This window comes from Taudactylus pleione, unplaced genomic scaffold (genome assembly GCF_031769625.1).
Source record: "Taudactylus pleione unplaced genomic scaffold, aTauple2 ptg000376l, whole genome shotgun sequence".
NCBI classification, from domain to species: Eukaryota; Metazoa; Chordata; class Amphibia; order Anura; family Myobatrachidae; genus Taudactylus; species Taudactylus pleione.
In genome coordinates this window covers 4,799,701-4,816,888 of record NW_028284777.1, presented here as the reverse complement: position 1 = coordinate 4,816,888, position 17,188 = coordinate 4,799,701, and the positions used below count along the sequence as shown (strand labels likewise).

General features: G+C 43.3%; 1 protein-coding gene across 2 annotated transcripts in view; it reads left to right on the top strand.

The window, feature by feature from the left end:
• Positions 1-3,243: 3,243 nt before the first annotated feature.
• MAPK10 (mitogen-activated protein kinase 10) overlaps positions 3,244-17,188 on the top strand; it is a 255,191-nt gene continuing 241,246 nt past the window's right edge. For both annotated transcript variants that reach the window (XM_088445014.1, XM_088445015.1), the window contains exon 1: positions 3,244-3,649. In XM_088445014.1, the coding sequence (XP_088301140.1) occupies positions 3,647-3,649 (3 nt within the window). In that variant the 5' untranslated portion in view covers positions 3,244-3,646. The remainder of the gene's footprint in view (positions 3,650-17,188) is intronic.

Genomic DNA, 17,188 nt, shown 5'->3' with positions numbered 1-17,188 from the left:
GTATCCATAAAATCACACCTCCTCCATACATACACACACAGTATGAACATCGTGACAAAAGAAATATGATACCTGGTGAAGAACATATAGCCACACAGTTGATTAGTGAAACAACTGGCTTCCAAATTTTGGTAGCATAAGAACCCACCAGGATCACTCGGGGAACTTTAAATTTTAGATACATCCAAGACCTGGCTAAATTAATAGACAACATCACCGAGTTGTATGATGACACTTTCAAGTATACGGGTAGGGAGCTACAGGCTTATAAAAAGGAATTGGTACAGTATAGGTTAGTGTTAAACTACCTTACAGCTGTTACTGGTGGATATTGTGTGACTTTGGCCACCCAATTTGGTGTCAAGTGTTGCACGTACATCGCCAATAATACTGATGACCCCAAAGAGGTGACAGACCGGAAAATGGAAAGTGGGAATTTACTTCATTGTATGAGACAGAGGTAAAGATAGAGAAATGGTTCTCATGGTTAAACCCTGTCAAATGGTTTGCCGGTCTGGGAGAGTGGGTACAGGAGATGGTTGCTAGTGTAGGTAAGCTTTTTATTCTTATACTTGTTGTCATCTTAGTAATTGGTTTATGTGTCAGATGTGTTCTTACTGTGGTAAAATGTGGAAAATGTAACACCAAGGTAAATCGTGGAAATTAGATCATGATGGTGGTGAGTGGTGGTGGTATCGGTACTAAGATTAATGAAGAACTGCATTACAATCCTGAAATTGAATGTGCCATCAGATAAAGAACATGTGAATAGGCTTGGTCATGTATGATAAAATATTGCAAAATGTTCCATTAAACATCCTAGATAATGTAGTCTCAGTTCCCCTAAACTTCCATTTTAGGTTCGATGAGGTCCCACATCTTACCAACGGTCCCCTATAGATCCACTGAGTGCGTATAAAGGTTGTTTTACCCTCTCTTGAAACGCAATATTGATGGTTCAATGACCAAATTGTGTCACACCGTCTAGAACATTGAATAATAATTTATTATGCATGACTAAGTAGGTTAAGAATAGAATGTGATAGTTTATGTTTGCTATCAAAGGATGGACTGTCAAAGTCAAATAATTGGTCATGATTGTTGTGTAATTATTATCTGACGATCTAATCGTCTATGGTCTGACTATGCATTTCCACGACGCTACTTTGCGTCGCACAATCTGATGCGCTAAACTGCGTATTCACAACACACACATACACTGATGCACATAACGCACACACATATAAATGTATATAGACTTATATACACAGATACTCATATGCATATGCACATACATACACATGGACGCTCATTTGTATATAGTTGCTATTTCAACACACAGACGCACATATGCGGAAGCATATGTGGAAGATGGTTCCCACACATTATAGATAATAACCAGTATTATTAAAGGTATTTTTAACTAATAATTATGATGTAATATGTACTTAAATGAGACCTAAGGTTTAGAATATAGTGAACATGTCATGTTTGGTATCATACTAAATCCCTGTTTAATTGCAGACATCCGTATCTATTGGCAAAGTCGCATCATGCGTCCGCTAGTTATGGATGGTAGGGAGTTATTGGATAGAAATGTTATAACATGCATGTAGTGTTGTAGCCAGTATTAACCAGTTGTTCGGCAGGAAGCTACACAAAGAGACCGTTGGAGAACTGAGCCATGCCCCTGATGACAACGTATGAACCGACCAATAATCAGATCATCCAGAAGCAAGAACCAATGGAAACTTGTCAACTAGTCCCTTTGTTAACTCAGAACTCTGTAAAGTATATAGGCTGTGTCCCGATTCCTGTTTTCAGACATCCTCTTTGATGACCACAGGCTTCTGGATTGATGACTGTATACTGGGACCAGTGCGCATGCGTATGTATCGGCTTGTACATTATTATTGCTTTTTACTCTAGTTGTTAAATCTTTCATCGTGTTACTTTTTCTTTACATAAATAACTTTTTGTGCTTTGGAACCACACGATTGGACTGGAAAGCAATTCTTTCTTAAGCGACTTGCAACGCTAAATAGCGACTAGTGACTATTAGGAATCAATAATATGCAATTGCTAGTTTCCGTCTTCCCTTAGTGCACCTAAATGTGCAATTCTTGAAGAGCCTACTGTTAGTGTCTCTGCACGCTGTAACATCACTGGTGATTCTTGACTTGCCACCATCGGCGCGCAATTGACACTTTTAACAGTCCTAAAGCAGGTTGTGCTTCCCATTTCTGATACCATTTCTCCAGAGCGCAATAGAATTGTTGTGTATACAGTTTTTGTAACACATATGCCGTAAGGGTTTCTGGACTTTTCATGCATTCGCAGTAACAAATAACATCAGCATTGATGGCAATTTCTGTGCACCTCTGATTTGAATCTAGCCTTCCCAAGCTCAATAATGCAATGGATCCCCTATCTTAATAAGTCAAGTAATCACTGAACCAATGTAAAACAAATAAAATAATAATCATTAATGGTAGAGGTATTTTGCAGAATAAAAATTTCTATATATTTATGTAGGAGAAGAAAGGCTGGGCAAACAATTTTCCATCTTATTTTGCCACCCAGCTGATAACATAACACATCATGAAAAATTTCAGAATACATATAATCAAGGATTAGTCTCACTACCCAGACGTTAAACTTCTCTGGAGATGGTGCCCAGAAGAATTCATTGCTGCAGTGATGGTACAGTGGAGGTAATCTGTTCCTGGTTAGTTGCAGCCTGCTAACCTGTTCCAGCGATGCTCCGGAGGGGGGGGAACAAAAAATAAATTAAAAAGAGATCTTTACATTAATATATATAATATTCCATTAAACACATTATAATATGTGCGCATACATGCATTAACCATGTGCATGTATACGGTATATGTACATTGTACTAGAACATAATAGCACGGCCATATGAAAATGCCTGATGTCAGTTACGCAGCCGGGCTTGGAGATGAAATGATGGAGGAGGTCATGGCTTGAAATGCAATAGGAGCAGAAGCATGCCTGCAGGATATTCCGTGTGATGCTCCAGAGGCTGCTGCTGCTGCTGGTTATTGTGTGATGTCCTCTGATGCAGCACGGAACAGAGATAGCTGCTGTGGCTGCAGATTACACTCTTTTTCCCTCCCCCTCTACTCACCCACCCAGCTCACCCCCTGAGACCTCCATGTCTCTGACGTCATGTGTGCTCCTTCCAGTTGCCATAGCGACTCCATTCCCCAAACCCCATCGCCTGTCTCCTCTCGCAGCCTCCACAATGGTACAGCCAGCATCATCATCATCACCATCATCATCATCACGCCGCACAGTGCTGCTAGTGCTAGCTCCCCGGCAGCAGTCACTGACTGACTAGAGAGGTGATTCAGCAGCAGCATCCTGTGCATGCCCGGCCACCCGCAGCCCCGCTCCCTCCCGCTTCTCCTGTGCTTTACTATAGAAAGAGAGAGCTGCCATCATCCTATCCGTACACCCAGCCCCAATCCAGGGACCCGCTGTATCACCTGGCTATCACTCACTTCTCATCCCCTCCCTCCCCCCGCCATTGGCGTCTGGAATGTGGTGTAAGAGAGCCACATAGAGGAGCAGCATCTGGAGGCGCAGCATTTGCCCGGGATCCTCGCATTGCAGACACGGAATGGTGAGTAACCCGGGCAGTATTGCTGATGGGATGGGGCAAGGTGGGGGGGGGCCAGGGTGGGGCGGTGGGAACATGTTGACCAAAATATGTAATGCAGCAGGAAGCAGGGTCATTACTGGCACGTACCGTGTAGCACTGTGACACTGACATTTAATAAATATCATTGTGTATGTACGTACTGTATGTGTGTGTGTATATACATATATACAGACAGCTGCTGCATTGTGTGTAAGCAGACACACACACAAATAAATACATATAGGTAGGTAGATAAGGGAAATGCTGGTGGCTGGAACCCTACCTATAATGATTGCTATGTCTCCCATGCCATCCACCTCACAGTCATTTTTTGGTTTTCTTAAATTCACGAGGCTGAAAAAAAATGGCCTCATGTACTCAGTTGATCAGTAGCTATTAATAACTTGACATTTCTCTCTTATTTATTTCTGATCACAAGCTAATGTTGATGATGACAGAAATGGCCCCTCACAGTGGATTATGGTTTTAAAAAGCAAAATGAAGCTATATCTATATATACGTACACGTCTGTGGCTTTCTTCTAATCATTTACGTACTGCAGTAGTGATATGCATGCTTATCTGTGTGAGGAGATAACAAATCTGGGTATTTTTACCGAAATGTGGGAAATATTTCAAATCAAAAAATTGCCAAGTTGTTATTCTAACAAAGGAGACGATAAATAGGTACAGACTGTCTTTTCGGTACTTCCTAAAAATGGAATGACAGAACAGTTTTGATTTTTTGTTTTGCTGCATTGCAACACCATCTTCTGCAATTTCTCCTCTTTTTACCAATTGATTACCAATAATTCATAAAGAGGTTTAATAAACAAGGTGGACAACTTGGTCCAAGGTGGACGCAGGACCTAATAGAATCCTTCTTAAAAACTAAATGACACTCTTTTCTCATTAGAAAACACACTGCTAACGCACTTCATGGTATACTCAACAAGGCCGAAGCCATATAACATTATATAGATGAAGGTGGATATTGCTGAGTGATGTGGCTAACCTGCCTGTATAGCAGATTGCTAGACTAGATGCTATATATGCTGTGCAGTACTGTGTGCTGCAGGCCTCTCTCCAGCATAGACAACATAGAGGAGACTGTGCTGGCTGCAGCATTGTGACAGGTTGCTTTTCTCAGCTCTGTTCCAAGAGTGCAGTATAAAACACCCTCTTGCTTTATCACTCTAGTACAATGCAAAGCCACCGAAAGGTGCTGACCCTAGTAAACCTTTAAGCTAATTACGTATTGTCAAAGTAAATGATGCTGCTTTGTTACCTTTTGTTGCCTTTTGTTGCTTCAGGAAAAGTGCTGTTATTTTAAATTGATCGATGTTTAGAAGGAATATTTATTTTACCTTTAAACAAATACTGTTTGTCTTGAAGAAGGTTATAGACATCTTTGCCCCTTGTTATTACAGTGGTTCATTTTTTTCTTGGGTAAATTAAAACAAGGGTGTGATATATATATTGTTACTATTCTGTTTTGTGTTGTCAGATCTAAACATGCTGTCAGCAGCACCAATAGTTTATGTGTGTAGAGGTCAATGGCATTGGCACACTACTAACCACCAAATCGAGTTTTAGAATTAAAGAAAGTAGAACTTCAGTATTCTGGTTGTCAATTTGATCATCTCACTCTTATGACTCTGCAGTGCTAATGAACTACTCTTTCGGCTAAAATCAGAAGCATTAATTATGCTAACACTGGTTTCAAGCCAAATCGGTAGGTTTATGTTATGCTGTTTTATGTAGACAGCCTAATTTAGCGATAGACCTTCCCCCATTAAACTGCTTATGCATAGAGCCCCCCAGTGTAATTGACAGCTGTCAAATTGCAATGAGTGATGCTGCCATTGTTCCTGTGCTTGTACCTGGATTCTGCTGCAGTTTCTGAAAAAAAGGCACACAAAAAACAAATGGAGTTGAGTATTAAAAATGAAGAGCTACATGAACATGCACACTAGGGTGAGCTATTCCTCGAAGAATCATCTCCCTTTGTTACCTTGTGTTGACAATGGGGTGATCAGGTTTATTTACATGGGGATTATCCTATTATCCAATCACCAAGGTTTGAAATCTGAAATATATTTTTACATTTGCAACACATTTAGAAATACAATTGATGCCCTGTATCAGATCTAGGAGCCTTCCTTTTGTTTAGCCTGCGCTCCTGAATTAAATGCATGAGGGATAAAAGGTGACAATTATAACCATAAAATCTAGGTTCTGAATTATACGGGGAGGAGACACATTTTCCATTAGCTATTGCAGTCAGACAGACAGTTAAAATTATTGTTGGTTTGACATCTTTATTTAGACCCACCACCAATATCCCTTATTATTATTATTATTAGATAAATACTTTCCCATTTACACCAGTTTCATAAATAATTATCATATGTATATATAATTCACAAACCGGCTAAGTTGTTTTGGTTGGACACGTAAATCTTGTCCATTTAAATCAGCCCACTGGTCTTTGTTCTATATTACATATGGGTGATTACAGAGTAGCTTGGTGTAGACACCAATGAGCTGATTTGGAACATGATGACATGCTTATTATTATTATATAGCACCTGCATATTACAAATCATATTACAGGTGCATATTTGTTTTAATGATATTATTTATCATATATTTAGAGGAACAACCCCAGTCTTCTAAAATCTCAAACAAGTATTTGACCTGATATTAGTTTTCCTCAAAATTAAGGCTCATTCATATAGCATGTAGAGAAAACAAGTATTGTAACATGCTTTAAACTTCATTCACCCATTAAGCCCTATAGTAAATACTGTAGGAGTCGGACTGCGGTGCACACTCAAGCTATTGGGAGCCACAGATTGAACATATCATGTTCCAGGTGTTTCTGGCACTTCCGTTTGTAAACAGAGCTGGATTAGATTTGGGGCAAAGTGAGCCTACACACAACAGTAATCAACACAATTTATTGGCCATTCCAGTTATTCAAAACCATCCACAATTCTCATGGTGTGGCAGTATGTCATGTGCAATTTAAAGAGATATGTGCATTCCCACTGCCATGCGCCCTACCCAGCTTGTCAGTTTAACTGCATGCCATCAGTACAATGCAATGTAATGCAATCCAGTCCTGAGTGATTACAGGGGACAAGTGTACATCAGGCGCACCAGCTAACTGCACATACGGTAAAATGCTTGTATTTAGGTGCCCATCCACTAGACGATTTATGTGAGCGATTGAACGATAACGATATCGTTCAATCGTTCATAAATCGTTTGCAAATCGCTTGCAAATCGTTTGTAAAAATGTCTTAAACGACCAGTGATGCGCGCTCCCGCTGGTCGTTTAGACATCTATCATCGTGCAAACACGCTGACGATATCGACAGGTTCAGCATGTTTGCAGATGATTGATGACCCTCTGCTCGTTCAGTCCAGGCTCATCACAGACTGACAAACGACTGCACGATTACAATGTCGTAATCGTGCAGTCGTTTTCATGTCTGCTAGTGGATGGGCACCTTACGTCCTTTAGGATTGTAATTTTGTTGCATGTGAATACATTTTGGAACTTCCATTATGTTCCCTGTAAACACTACTTACTGTGTATTAAATATTTAAAAGGTGTCCAGCACACATGGAGAAACCAAGGCACACAAATCTGGAAAGGACTACACGTTTATCAGTATTTCTTGGCTTTCTCTAGGCCAGAAACTTTCCCAGGGAACAGTAATAACTATAAACAAAATGTCCATACTATAATTTGTCCAGGTATGGGAAGTTGTGTATAATACATCTATATAGAGTACTGGTAATGTAATCCTGACGGTCTATTATTACCATTTCAGGGTATTCCTATTCCGCACTGTGCGTCTGAATCAGATCTGGACGCTAATGCAATCGCAGCTGCTACTTTGTACGCAGCTGCAGTGCGAAAATATGCTAAGACCACATCCGCCTAGAAATGTATTGAGACGCCCATTGGTGGCCTCGCAGATCCAAGCAAGTGCGTACAATTACACAGAGGTGGTTGCAGATCCTTTGACAATCAATAATCTGAGTTACCCTATGGTCTCGCAAAATGGTCGAGAAGACGCTGGCGCCATATTTTTGCAGATATAGGCAGATACACACCCCGAAAATGGTCACAACACGCCTAAATTTTTGCTGCCACTCCCAGTTACCTCCCACAAAACAGTCCCTGCCTGTCAATCACTAGTGAATAAATCCTCACTACAACCATAGTCATATTTGATCGCAGTTCAATCGTCACGCATGCGCATTGCGACTAAGACGCATGCGCAATCCACCGTTAATCTTTCAACTTAGTAAATATCGGCATTGCGTCCACATCTGAATCACGCCCTGTATTTCTAAACTCTTTGTTTTTGTGGCATTTTGGGGATATAGGGGCTGATTCAGACCCGTTCGCTATGATGTGAATGCTTGTAGCTGGCCAATAGTCGCTAACTGCATATGCGTACGCATCACAATGCGCGTGCACAAAACAATGCGTTAGATCGGGATGCGTTCGCTCGCTGCATATAGACTGCCCATTAGAGTGATTGACAGGAGAGACCGCTTGTGGGTGGTGACAGGGGCTGACACTGGAAATGGGGGAGTGGAGTTGCGAAAGCAGGTGTGCCTGAGTGCCTCAACGCCGTTTCATAGGTGTGCATAATTAAAAGGCAGCATCGTAGTACATGTCACTTGGTGGGATTTCACTCTGAAGTGATCGCTGTGCTTGCGGCAGGGTAAAGGCAACCTTAAGCGCTGTGATCGCATCCGATGGTGCTCGATGTACCAATGGTTACAAGCACTTCCAGGAGATAACGTGTGCAAGTGGGCGTCGTATGAATGGCTGGTGGGCGTCTACATACACAAAGCGATTGCACGCCAAGACATAGTGGGTGTGCTTATGCCTTGCCGTGCGATCGCCTGCCATGCCGTCACTTAGCCGAATTTGCATACGCTGAGAGCGAGTGGTTGGGCTATAAGAAGGGAGAATTATAGAATGGCTGCAACAAAATTGAAACTGGAGATTTTAAAGGACAAATTTTACTAGAGATGTGTGAAAGTATTCCCAATATATCCATGTCTATATATAACACAACTCATATCTTTATGTAGTGGTACAGTACTTAAACATGGAGGTTTATGTGCAAAGTACACTTTCAAAGAGTTGAAAGAAAAAAATATGACATTGGATAGATTTAAATGTCAAATGAAAGCATTTTATGGCCCTAGGTCTGTGAGCCTTGTACACTAAAGAAACAGAGATAGAACTGTTCATACACACTGTCCATATGTGCTATATTTTTAAATCAAGATAACTTTATAGTTGCGCAGGTGTTGTTTGTACATGGCAGTTATTTTTCAAACATTAACACCACACCTGACCAGCATGGCACGGCCACTGGACATGTTCATTTCATGAGAAGTGTGAGAATACCCAACCACTTTCCAGTACAACCACCTTTTACAAATAACGAACAATGGTTGTGTATATTATGTCGATATTAACCATGATTATATCGACATTCAGCATGATGTAATGTTGACATTGTGGAAATATTGACACTGGTTTTTCTGTGTAATTCTATTATTAACGCTAGCCCTCACGATAACGATTAACGCTAACCCTTTGCATAATGGAAATGTCGACATTCTGTCAATGTCGACATTTTACCATTGCTGACATTAATGTTGCTGACTGCATACCCAAACAGGCTCATTCTGGTGACACCTATAGAATATATAATATCATACCCATCCCAGCAATAAGCACTGTAATATTATAATATGCTCTGTCATAAGCATTAGAGTAATCATGTTCAGTAATATGTATATAATTTCCACAGCAATACACACAACAGTAATGGCCAGTATTATGCCAGCAATACCAAGCAGTATTTCAGCTGTAATAATGCTAGCAGTCATGATACTCAGTAATATACAAAAAGTATTGTCAGCTGTAGAAATGTCAAGTAGTATGCTAATGATGTACCGACAATAACATGCATAACAATAACAATGATGTGCCAACAATAACATGCCCTATAATATGTTAATAATATGCAGTAAAAGTATGACAGCAGTAGTGAGATCTAGTAAACAGTAATGCTTAGTATTGTAGATGTGTCCTCATTCATTTATTGTTTTTGCGCCACATGATACGAGACGCTTAGTGCGACTTAGACACTTTTAGGCCCTCATTCAGAGCCTCTCGCAAAAAGCGAATGAGGGTGGCTGTTTTTTTTTTTAAAGCCGGCCTCCTGGCCGCTCGCTAAGCTGTGGGTGACCACAGATACACCAATCCTTTTTTCAACATTAAGCATGTGACAACTGGGACGACTTAGAGGCTCACAGGTAGCGATTCCTGTGCTTAAGTACGTTTTTCCAAAATTTGCATCTTAATGTGCTAATAGTTTATGGTATAGTAGTGACTTGCACCAGGCATCGTTATGGTTAATGGGCCTGATTCAGACCCGCACGCGAGCGCTGAGCGCTCGCAAGCGGGTCGCTGGTGCTCCGTCGTGCGCATGCACGAGACCCGAATAGTGACGACCAAGCCGTCGCTATGGGTCTCGCACCAAAGGGGGCGTGCTGTCGATGGTGAGTGACAGCACGCCCCCTTTGGTGGGCGTGCCGGGGGCATGGCTGCCCAGACGGAGGCGTTCCCATGGGAACGCCTACCGTCTGGGTCCGGCCCCACTGACATCACTAGTGATGTCAGTGGGAGTGATTTTGGCTCTGATAGAGCCAAAAGCACTCCTGGGCTTGCGGCAGCAAGACCCTACCGCAGGGTCTCGTCGGAAGCCCGACGGTCGCGATGGTCTTGACCATCGCGACCATCTTTTTGGCCGCTCACCCAAAGCTATGCGAGCGGCCAGGAGGCTGCTCCAATAACAGGTAGGAGGGCCCTGATTCAGAGCGAGCGCTCTTGTCCGGCTCTGAATCAGGCCCAATCTTCTAATTTCTACCAATTCCGTTGCGATAAAAAATACTAATCATAAAAACAGTATTTAAGAAACTTAGGGCTTGATTCAGCAGATGTTTTCGCACTGCGCATGCGTATGCTTCGCACTGCGCGTGCGCAAACTATCCTGTGTGATTGGGCAAGGGATCGCAGTGTGTACGCAGACCCATCCCTCAGTGATTGACGGGAAGTGCCGTTTGTGGGTGGTGACGAGGGATGGTCGGGCGAATGCTAGCGTGCCTGTGTGTTGGGATGCCGTTACAGGGGCCTGCACAGGGCCGGCTCATGGGTGGGACAGCCAGCCAGGGTGGGAGGTGACTGTAAAGAAGGGAGGTGAACTGCAAGCCTGCAGCTTGATGTTCACGGTGCTGTGCTGTCATTGATTGCTTGGCTGGCAGTGTGCTCCTCTTAACTTAAGTTTCCAGGGCTGCGGCAGCTGAGAGGGGCTGGCGCCCTATGCCGCGTCATGCATTCTGATGTCGTACATCGCAACGTCATTAATATGCACACTAATGGACTGGACTAAGTCATGTGAACACCTGGGGTGTTTGGGGCGGCTTAGTATTTTTTTCTATTTTGCCAGCTGTGCTGCCGGCCCAGACTACTCAGTTTATGATTAACTATTAGGCGCCACGGCTCAATTTTGTATCCCTGATCCTCGGGGCCCCTCTGAACCTCGGGGCCCAGGAAGGGGGTACCCTTTGCATCCCCCTGTTGCCAGGCCTGGGCGTGCATAATTAAGCCCATGCAGCGGCATACTCAGCCAGAGGTCTAGTTGCACACATGAAGTGGCTAATATCCTGAGTGAGGTCTGGTCGACCACTATTGTTCATATGGGTCCGATGGTTCTCGATCTTACCGATGTTTTCGCTGACTTGCGAGGTATTGTGGATGTAAGTGAAGGTAAGGGAGCGGTATTATGTAGTGCTGGGCGTTTGCATTTTGTGGTGCGGTGGCATTGCGATTGCATTCATTAGCATATTTTCACAGCGTCCGGGTGTATGCATATGCAGACTTGCGTTCCTTGCTGAATCAGGCCCTTAGTACACTATTAGTGAATTAAGACACAAAATTCAGGAAAAAGTATGTGGTGTACTTTACTGAGTTCTAGTGAGAAAGCAGCAGCGGGCGTCTCTATGCCGGCTGAGCTATGGCAGGCATTAGCATATTTTCGCAGCTGTGTTCCGTGCGAAATCGCAGTTGCGTAAGCAGTTGCGATCCGTACTGAATCAGGCCCAATTACTTAGAGTACTTGGAGCTATTTCATATGATTTGAGGATAGGTAAATGTGGTCATATCTGTATACTGCATACAGGGAAAATAAAGATGTCTTGGGAACCTCATCCAGCAACCAAAAATGTACTTGGCAATTGGCCAATAGCACATATCAAGGATATCATCATGGACGAGTACATCTTACACTCTACTACTAAATATATGTCAGTTGTGGGGCTGAATCAGAGCTGCATTCAAATTCATTTTGTATTTTTTAGCACTGCACATGCTAAACTTCACTTCCAGCTGAAGGGGTGGAACTGAGGATAGAGCTGGGGCACGTGCACGCTGATAATGATGATGTCTATGAATCCAAGCATACTGTACTATATGGACAGGGGGTGGTGCTGTTGCATAGTTGCGTACAACTTGGCACACGGGTGAATATCCATATTTGTAGATGTGATGATTATAACCAATTTGCCTGCAACTCTGAATCAGCACCTTTATGGTGTTTTTTTTATTTATATTCTTATATATAATAAAAACATCATTTGCAAACATCATTTTTCTCTTTTACATTTGGAAACAAAATCTTTTTACCATGACTATGAGTTATGTTACCTATATTACAGAGTGCAACAACATTGTAAAAAAATAACAGTTTTAGCGGTCTGCTTAGCTCTCTAATAGTAAATGAAGAGAGTAGGAATGCATTTCTATACTAAACTGATAGATGTCATCTGAAATCTCATCTCACAAGTATAAAACACTTGAATACATATTTATTTTTTAACATAAACCAACAAAAAAAGTTCAAAACAATAATAGATTATCTAATTATCAAATCCATTTGAAAGCAATTTGCTTTCGAAAGTTTGTGAGTGATTTATTTGGGATTTAGTTAAATGACCGGTGGCCGCAATGCCGCCGGATAAAATCCCGGCGGCTAATGCCCGACGGGGAATTTAAGATAGGAGTCGAAATGCCAACACCTATCTTAGGGCCTGATTCAGACCCACTCGCGAGCGGCTGTCCGCTCGCAAGTGGGTTGATGTTATGGACTGAGCATGCGCACGACGGAGGGAGCTCCGTCGTGCGCATGCGCCAGACGCGACGAGCGAAGGAAAGTCCTTCGCTCGTTGTGTCCGATCAAAGGGGGCGTGCTGTCAATGTTGATTGACAGCACGCCCCCTTTGGTGGGCGTGCCGGGGGCGTGCCTCCCTGACGGGGGCGTTCCCACGGGAACGCCTCCCGTCAAAAGCCGGCCCACTGACATCACTAGTGATGTCAGTGGGAGTGATTTTGGCTCTGATAGAGCCAAAATCACTCCGGAGCTTGCGGTTGAAAACCTCAACCGCAGGCTCCGGCTCGCAATTTCGATGGTCGCGATGGTCTCGACCATCGCGGCCATCACAATGCACGCTCGTATAGCCTGTGGGTGGTGACCCACAGCTATACGAGCGTCCAGGAGGACGCTCCATGAAAATGGAGCCCGGCCCTCATTCAGAGCGTGCGCTCTGCTCAGAGCGTACGGCTCTGAATGAGGGCCTTAATCCCGATGCCAGAACACAGAATGAGACCGGACCGAATGAGGTAAGTCCGGGGCTCCCTTACTGTTAGCCGTGGGGGGATGGTTAGCTTTAGGCACCCCTGGGGAGGGTTAGGCTAGGGAAAGGGGGGGTTAGGCACCACTGGGGGGGAGGTTAGGGTTAGGCCCCCCCCGTGAGACTTATTTTAACGGTGCAGGGAAGGGGGGGTTAGGATTAGGCACCCCTGGGAGGATTTAGGGTTAGGCACCACCCCAGATGTTTTAGGGTTAGGCACCCATAAGGGAGGGTTAGGGGGGGACGGGGGAGGGCTATAGTACTTACCTGCCACAGTCGGGATCTTCATCCTGTTGGGCATCCGCCGTCGGTATTTGAACCATTTCAATACCATTCCGATTTATTTAATAGTAACTATAAATTTAGAAGATGCTGTAGACAATGTCTACACATATGACATTATTTTACTGTTCAAAAATAAGGGGCCATACTAATTAAATAAATAATAGAATAAAAAAAACAAGTACAGTGCATAAAGCAGAGCCAGTTTTCCATGTTAGTAGCTATTTATGCAGTCCATAATCTAAACTGTAGCTAATAAAGATCAGAATCAAGATTTGTTGGATTAACTAGTGGCGTCACTAGGGGGTGGTCCTCATTGACCTGGAGCTGTTGTTAGTGTGCAGCACCCGGCTCCCAGTCACTAAAGGAGGGGTCGGCTGTGAAGGGAGAGTCTCTGGGGGCAGTCTGTCATCTTCGTGAGTACTGGGCAAGAGTGATAAAACCTGGGGAGTGTTTTGAGGCCACAACCCCCAGAGAGGCTGCACCCCCTTTTTGGGCGCTCGCAACAAAGGCGCACACAGCGGGACTATTTGGCGCACTGGGTGTTACTGACCCTAGTGACACCACTGATGTTTACTGAAATTTACAATAAATTTGTATTTATTTAGAGAGATGACAAAGTGGGGACATAGCTGTTCTTTGAAAAGTAATACAAAGTTGAGTGCACAAGTTCTTTTTCATTTAGATGTTAATTTGACATCACATCTTTACAGCATATTTTTCTGTCCACAAATATTTCATGTGCAACAATCAGGCAGATTACAGGTTCATCCTCACTATGCCCACTTCACCCAGTTCTTATGCTTTTGAAGATTGTGAAGGATGCTCTGACCATACTCATATGCATATAAAAAATAAACCATTCCTGTAATGTAGTTTACCATAGAGACTTCTTACATATTATTATGATTAATATGTTGGAAAATTGTCCTGTATAAAACACATCTTCCCACATCACAGCAGTATCTAAGTAAATTTAGTATTTTTAAGGCTGTTCACCTACAAGCAACTTGTGTGCAGAATTCAGAATTCTACATATAGATTTGGTGCGATTGTAAGATGATTTCAGACAGAACTGTAACATACAGTATGAGGTCATTGCTAATTGACAAAAGAAAAAAAGACTTATTGTGACCATGTGCCTCTTTGGTATATAAATAGCTGTGATTGCTCATGGTAAAGACCCTCGTGATTTTTAGGTTGTAACAAGTCAGCATTCCTAATCTAATACCCTTCTGGATCAGAACCAAACGGAAGGATTCATTACTGAATTCTATGTGGTTCACACAAATGAGATTTACTGCAGGGAACTGGATATATTAATGCAGTACCATCTAAGGACTATTGTATATAACTGAATATTATTGTAATGAAGAATCTTTGGGAATTGTATCACCACTAATTTTCCTGACATAATGATTGTCCTGAAATTACTTATATTTACTGTATTGAGCATTGCTGCTCCAACAACAACACCGTTTGGAAAACAGGAATCATATTAGGATTGTAGTGGCAGTGTAGGTACCAAAGGCTGTGGAGTGGCAGTGGAGTGACCACACATACAATATTGTAATCACCTTGGTTGCAGCGTAGTAATGATGTGGGTGCTGTGGAACTTGTATTTAATGTTTCTCTTTCATCCACTAGGGGACACTGGAGGTGCTTGCGCTGGGGTATAGAGGCGTGGATAGCTGGAGCTGGCACTTTAATTTAGAAGTGTGAAGCTCCTCCCCCTCTCTTCCCGACCAGCCCTCAGTTTAGAAAATGTGCCTAAGGAGCTGGTCACAACCTGCTGTGCTCCAGCAACACATTTCATTTTTATTTTAATTTAGGTTTATTCTTTTACTAACATCTTTTACACTTATTAGGTACCCTTCGCCACCTCTCTAAAGGTGGGGTCCGGGTACCTGGCGCCCTGTTCTTAGTAGAGCAGGAAGGAGTGCACAGTGCTTATCCTAAAAGCAACTGATACCTCCTTATCGCCACAGCACACTTCTACACAGTGACAAGGTCACAAGAAGAAAGAAGAAGTGCTGAGCAACGAGAGAAGAGACCTCTGAGGGAGCGCAGTGAGTATACTCAGCTGCACATCCCCTGTCTCCCTGCCCTGCTTCCCGACGCTGGTTTAGAGCAGCGCTACAGCACTGCTCTCTATCTAATAAGTCTCCCCTCTCCCCGCTAGTTTAGAACATCGCGGGCTGTAGAGGGGCTGACAGGTGCTGCAGCCAGCGTTACACAGGCTCCCCTCTCCCTGCTAGCAGAGCGGAAAGTAGCGGGGCAGTCAGAGGGGGAAGTTAATATATGGCCTGCGTTAAGCAGCCATATTGCATGCCTCAGGAGGAGGAAGGGGGCGGAGTCTAATGAGCGGGCTCTCTCTATTCGCGGCAAGCGGCTGTTACAACAGCGTGGCTGCCGTTTGTAACACACTACCTGCATCTCTCCACATTACAGGAGAGTGCAGAAGCCACTCAGTGAGGGCAGAAGGATTGATTCTCCTGGCACACATCCCTTATACATGTAAAGATGACACTGGGGTGTACAAAGTCCAGGGAGTCTGAATTATTGGGAGGGAGGGTGTGAGCCTCCTCCTCTGTTTCCCACTAGCCTTCTGTCTCTATATATCCTGTCTCTGTTTAATCATAGAGTCTGATTCTGTGACAGTGGCTGTGTGTGTATACCAATGACAGGACTATGGCTTATCAGAGAAGGTTTGTTTGTTCCAAATGTAACAACAAACTATGCCAAATGCTGCTGGCAGCACGCTATGTGATGCTTGTTTAGTAACCGAAGGGGCAGCACAGATGGTATAATGGTTAGCAATACCATTATAAACCTCTGTGGCTATTACTGTCTTGCCTACTCCTCCATGGGCCGCTGACATGGCAGGAGTTATGTTAGCTGTTACATCAGAATTGACAGTTATAGGGTTAACCAAATACCATAACTGAGCATCCTCTGCCGACTGTCCTCCAGTTGTAGGAGGAACCCCTCGCTGCTCCGCGCCGTCGGATTTTGAATCTGTCTCTAAGGGGGTGGAGTCTTTTAATTCTAGCAGTCGGGCAGATCCTTAATCTACCTGAGGAAGTAGTTCCTGCAGCTCAGCTATAGCAGCTCAGCTGTAGCTTCTAGAACAGCTTTCTGTGGCCTGGAAACAACTGGATAAGCGGTTCCAAATATACATTTTCCCTTCTGGCTATCCATTTCCATTATCCATGATGGAAGAGTGGAAAACACCTCCTCCAGTAGATGCGTTTGTTTTTCATTTGTTTTTTTGTTTTTTTTCTGTTAAGGAAACAACGATTCCTTTGCCGGTTCACTCATGTAACCAGCGATGTGAATGGTTATAGTCTTGTGGCTGCTTATAGGCTGATTGCTGGACAGGTCGCAGCACTTCCTGCACCAGTCAGTCAAGGTTTGCAGCGTTTTGATGTTTCTCCAACGC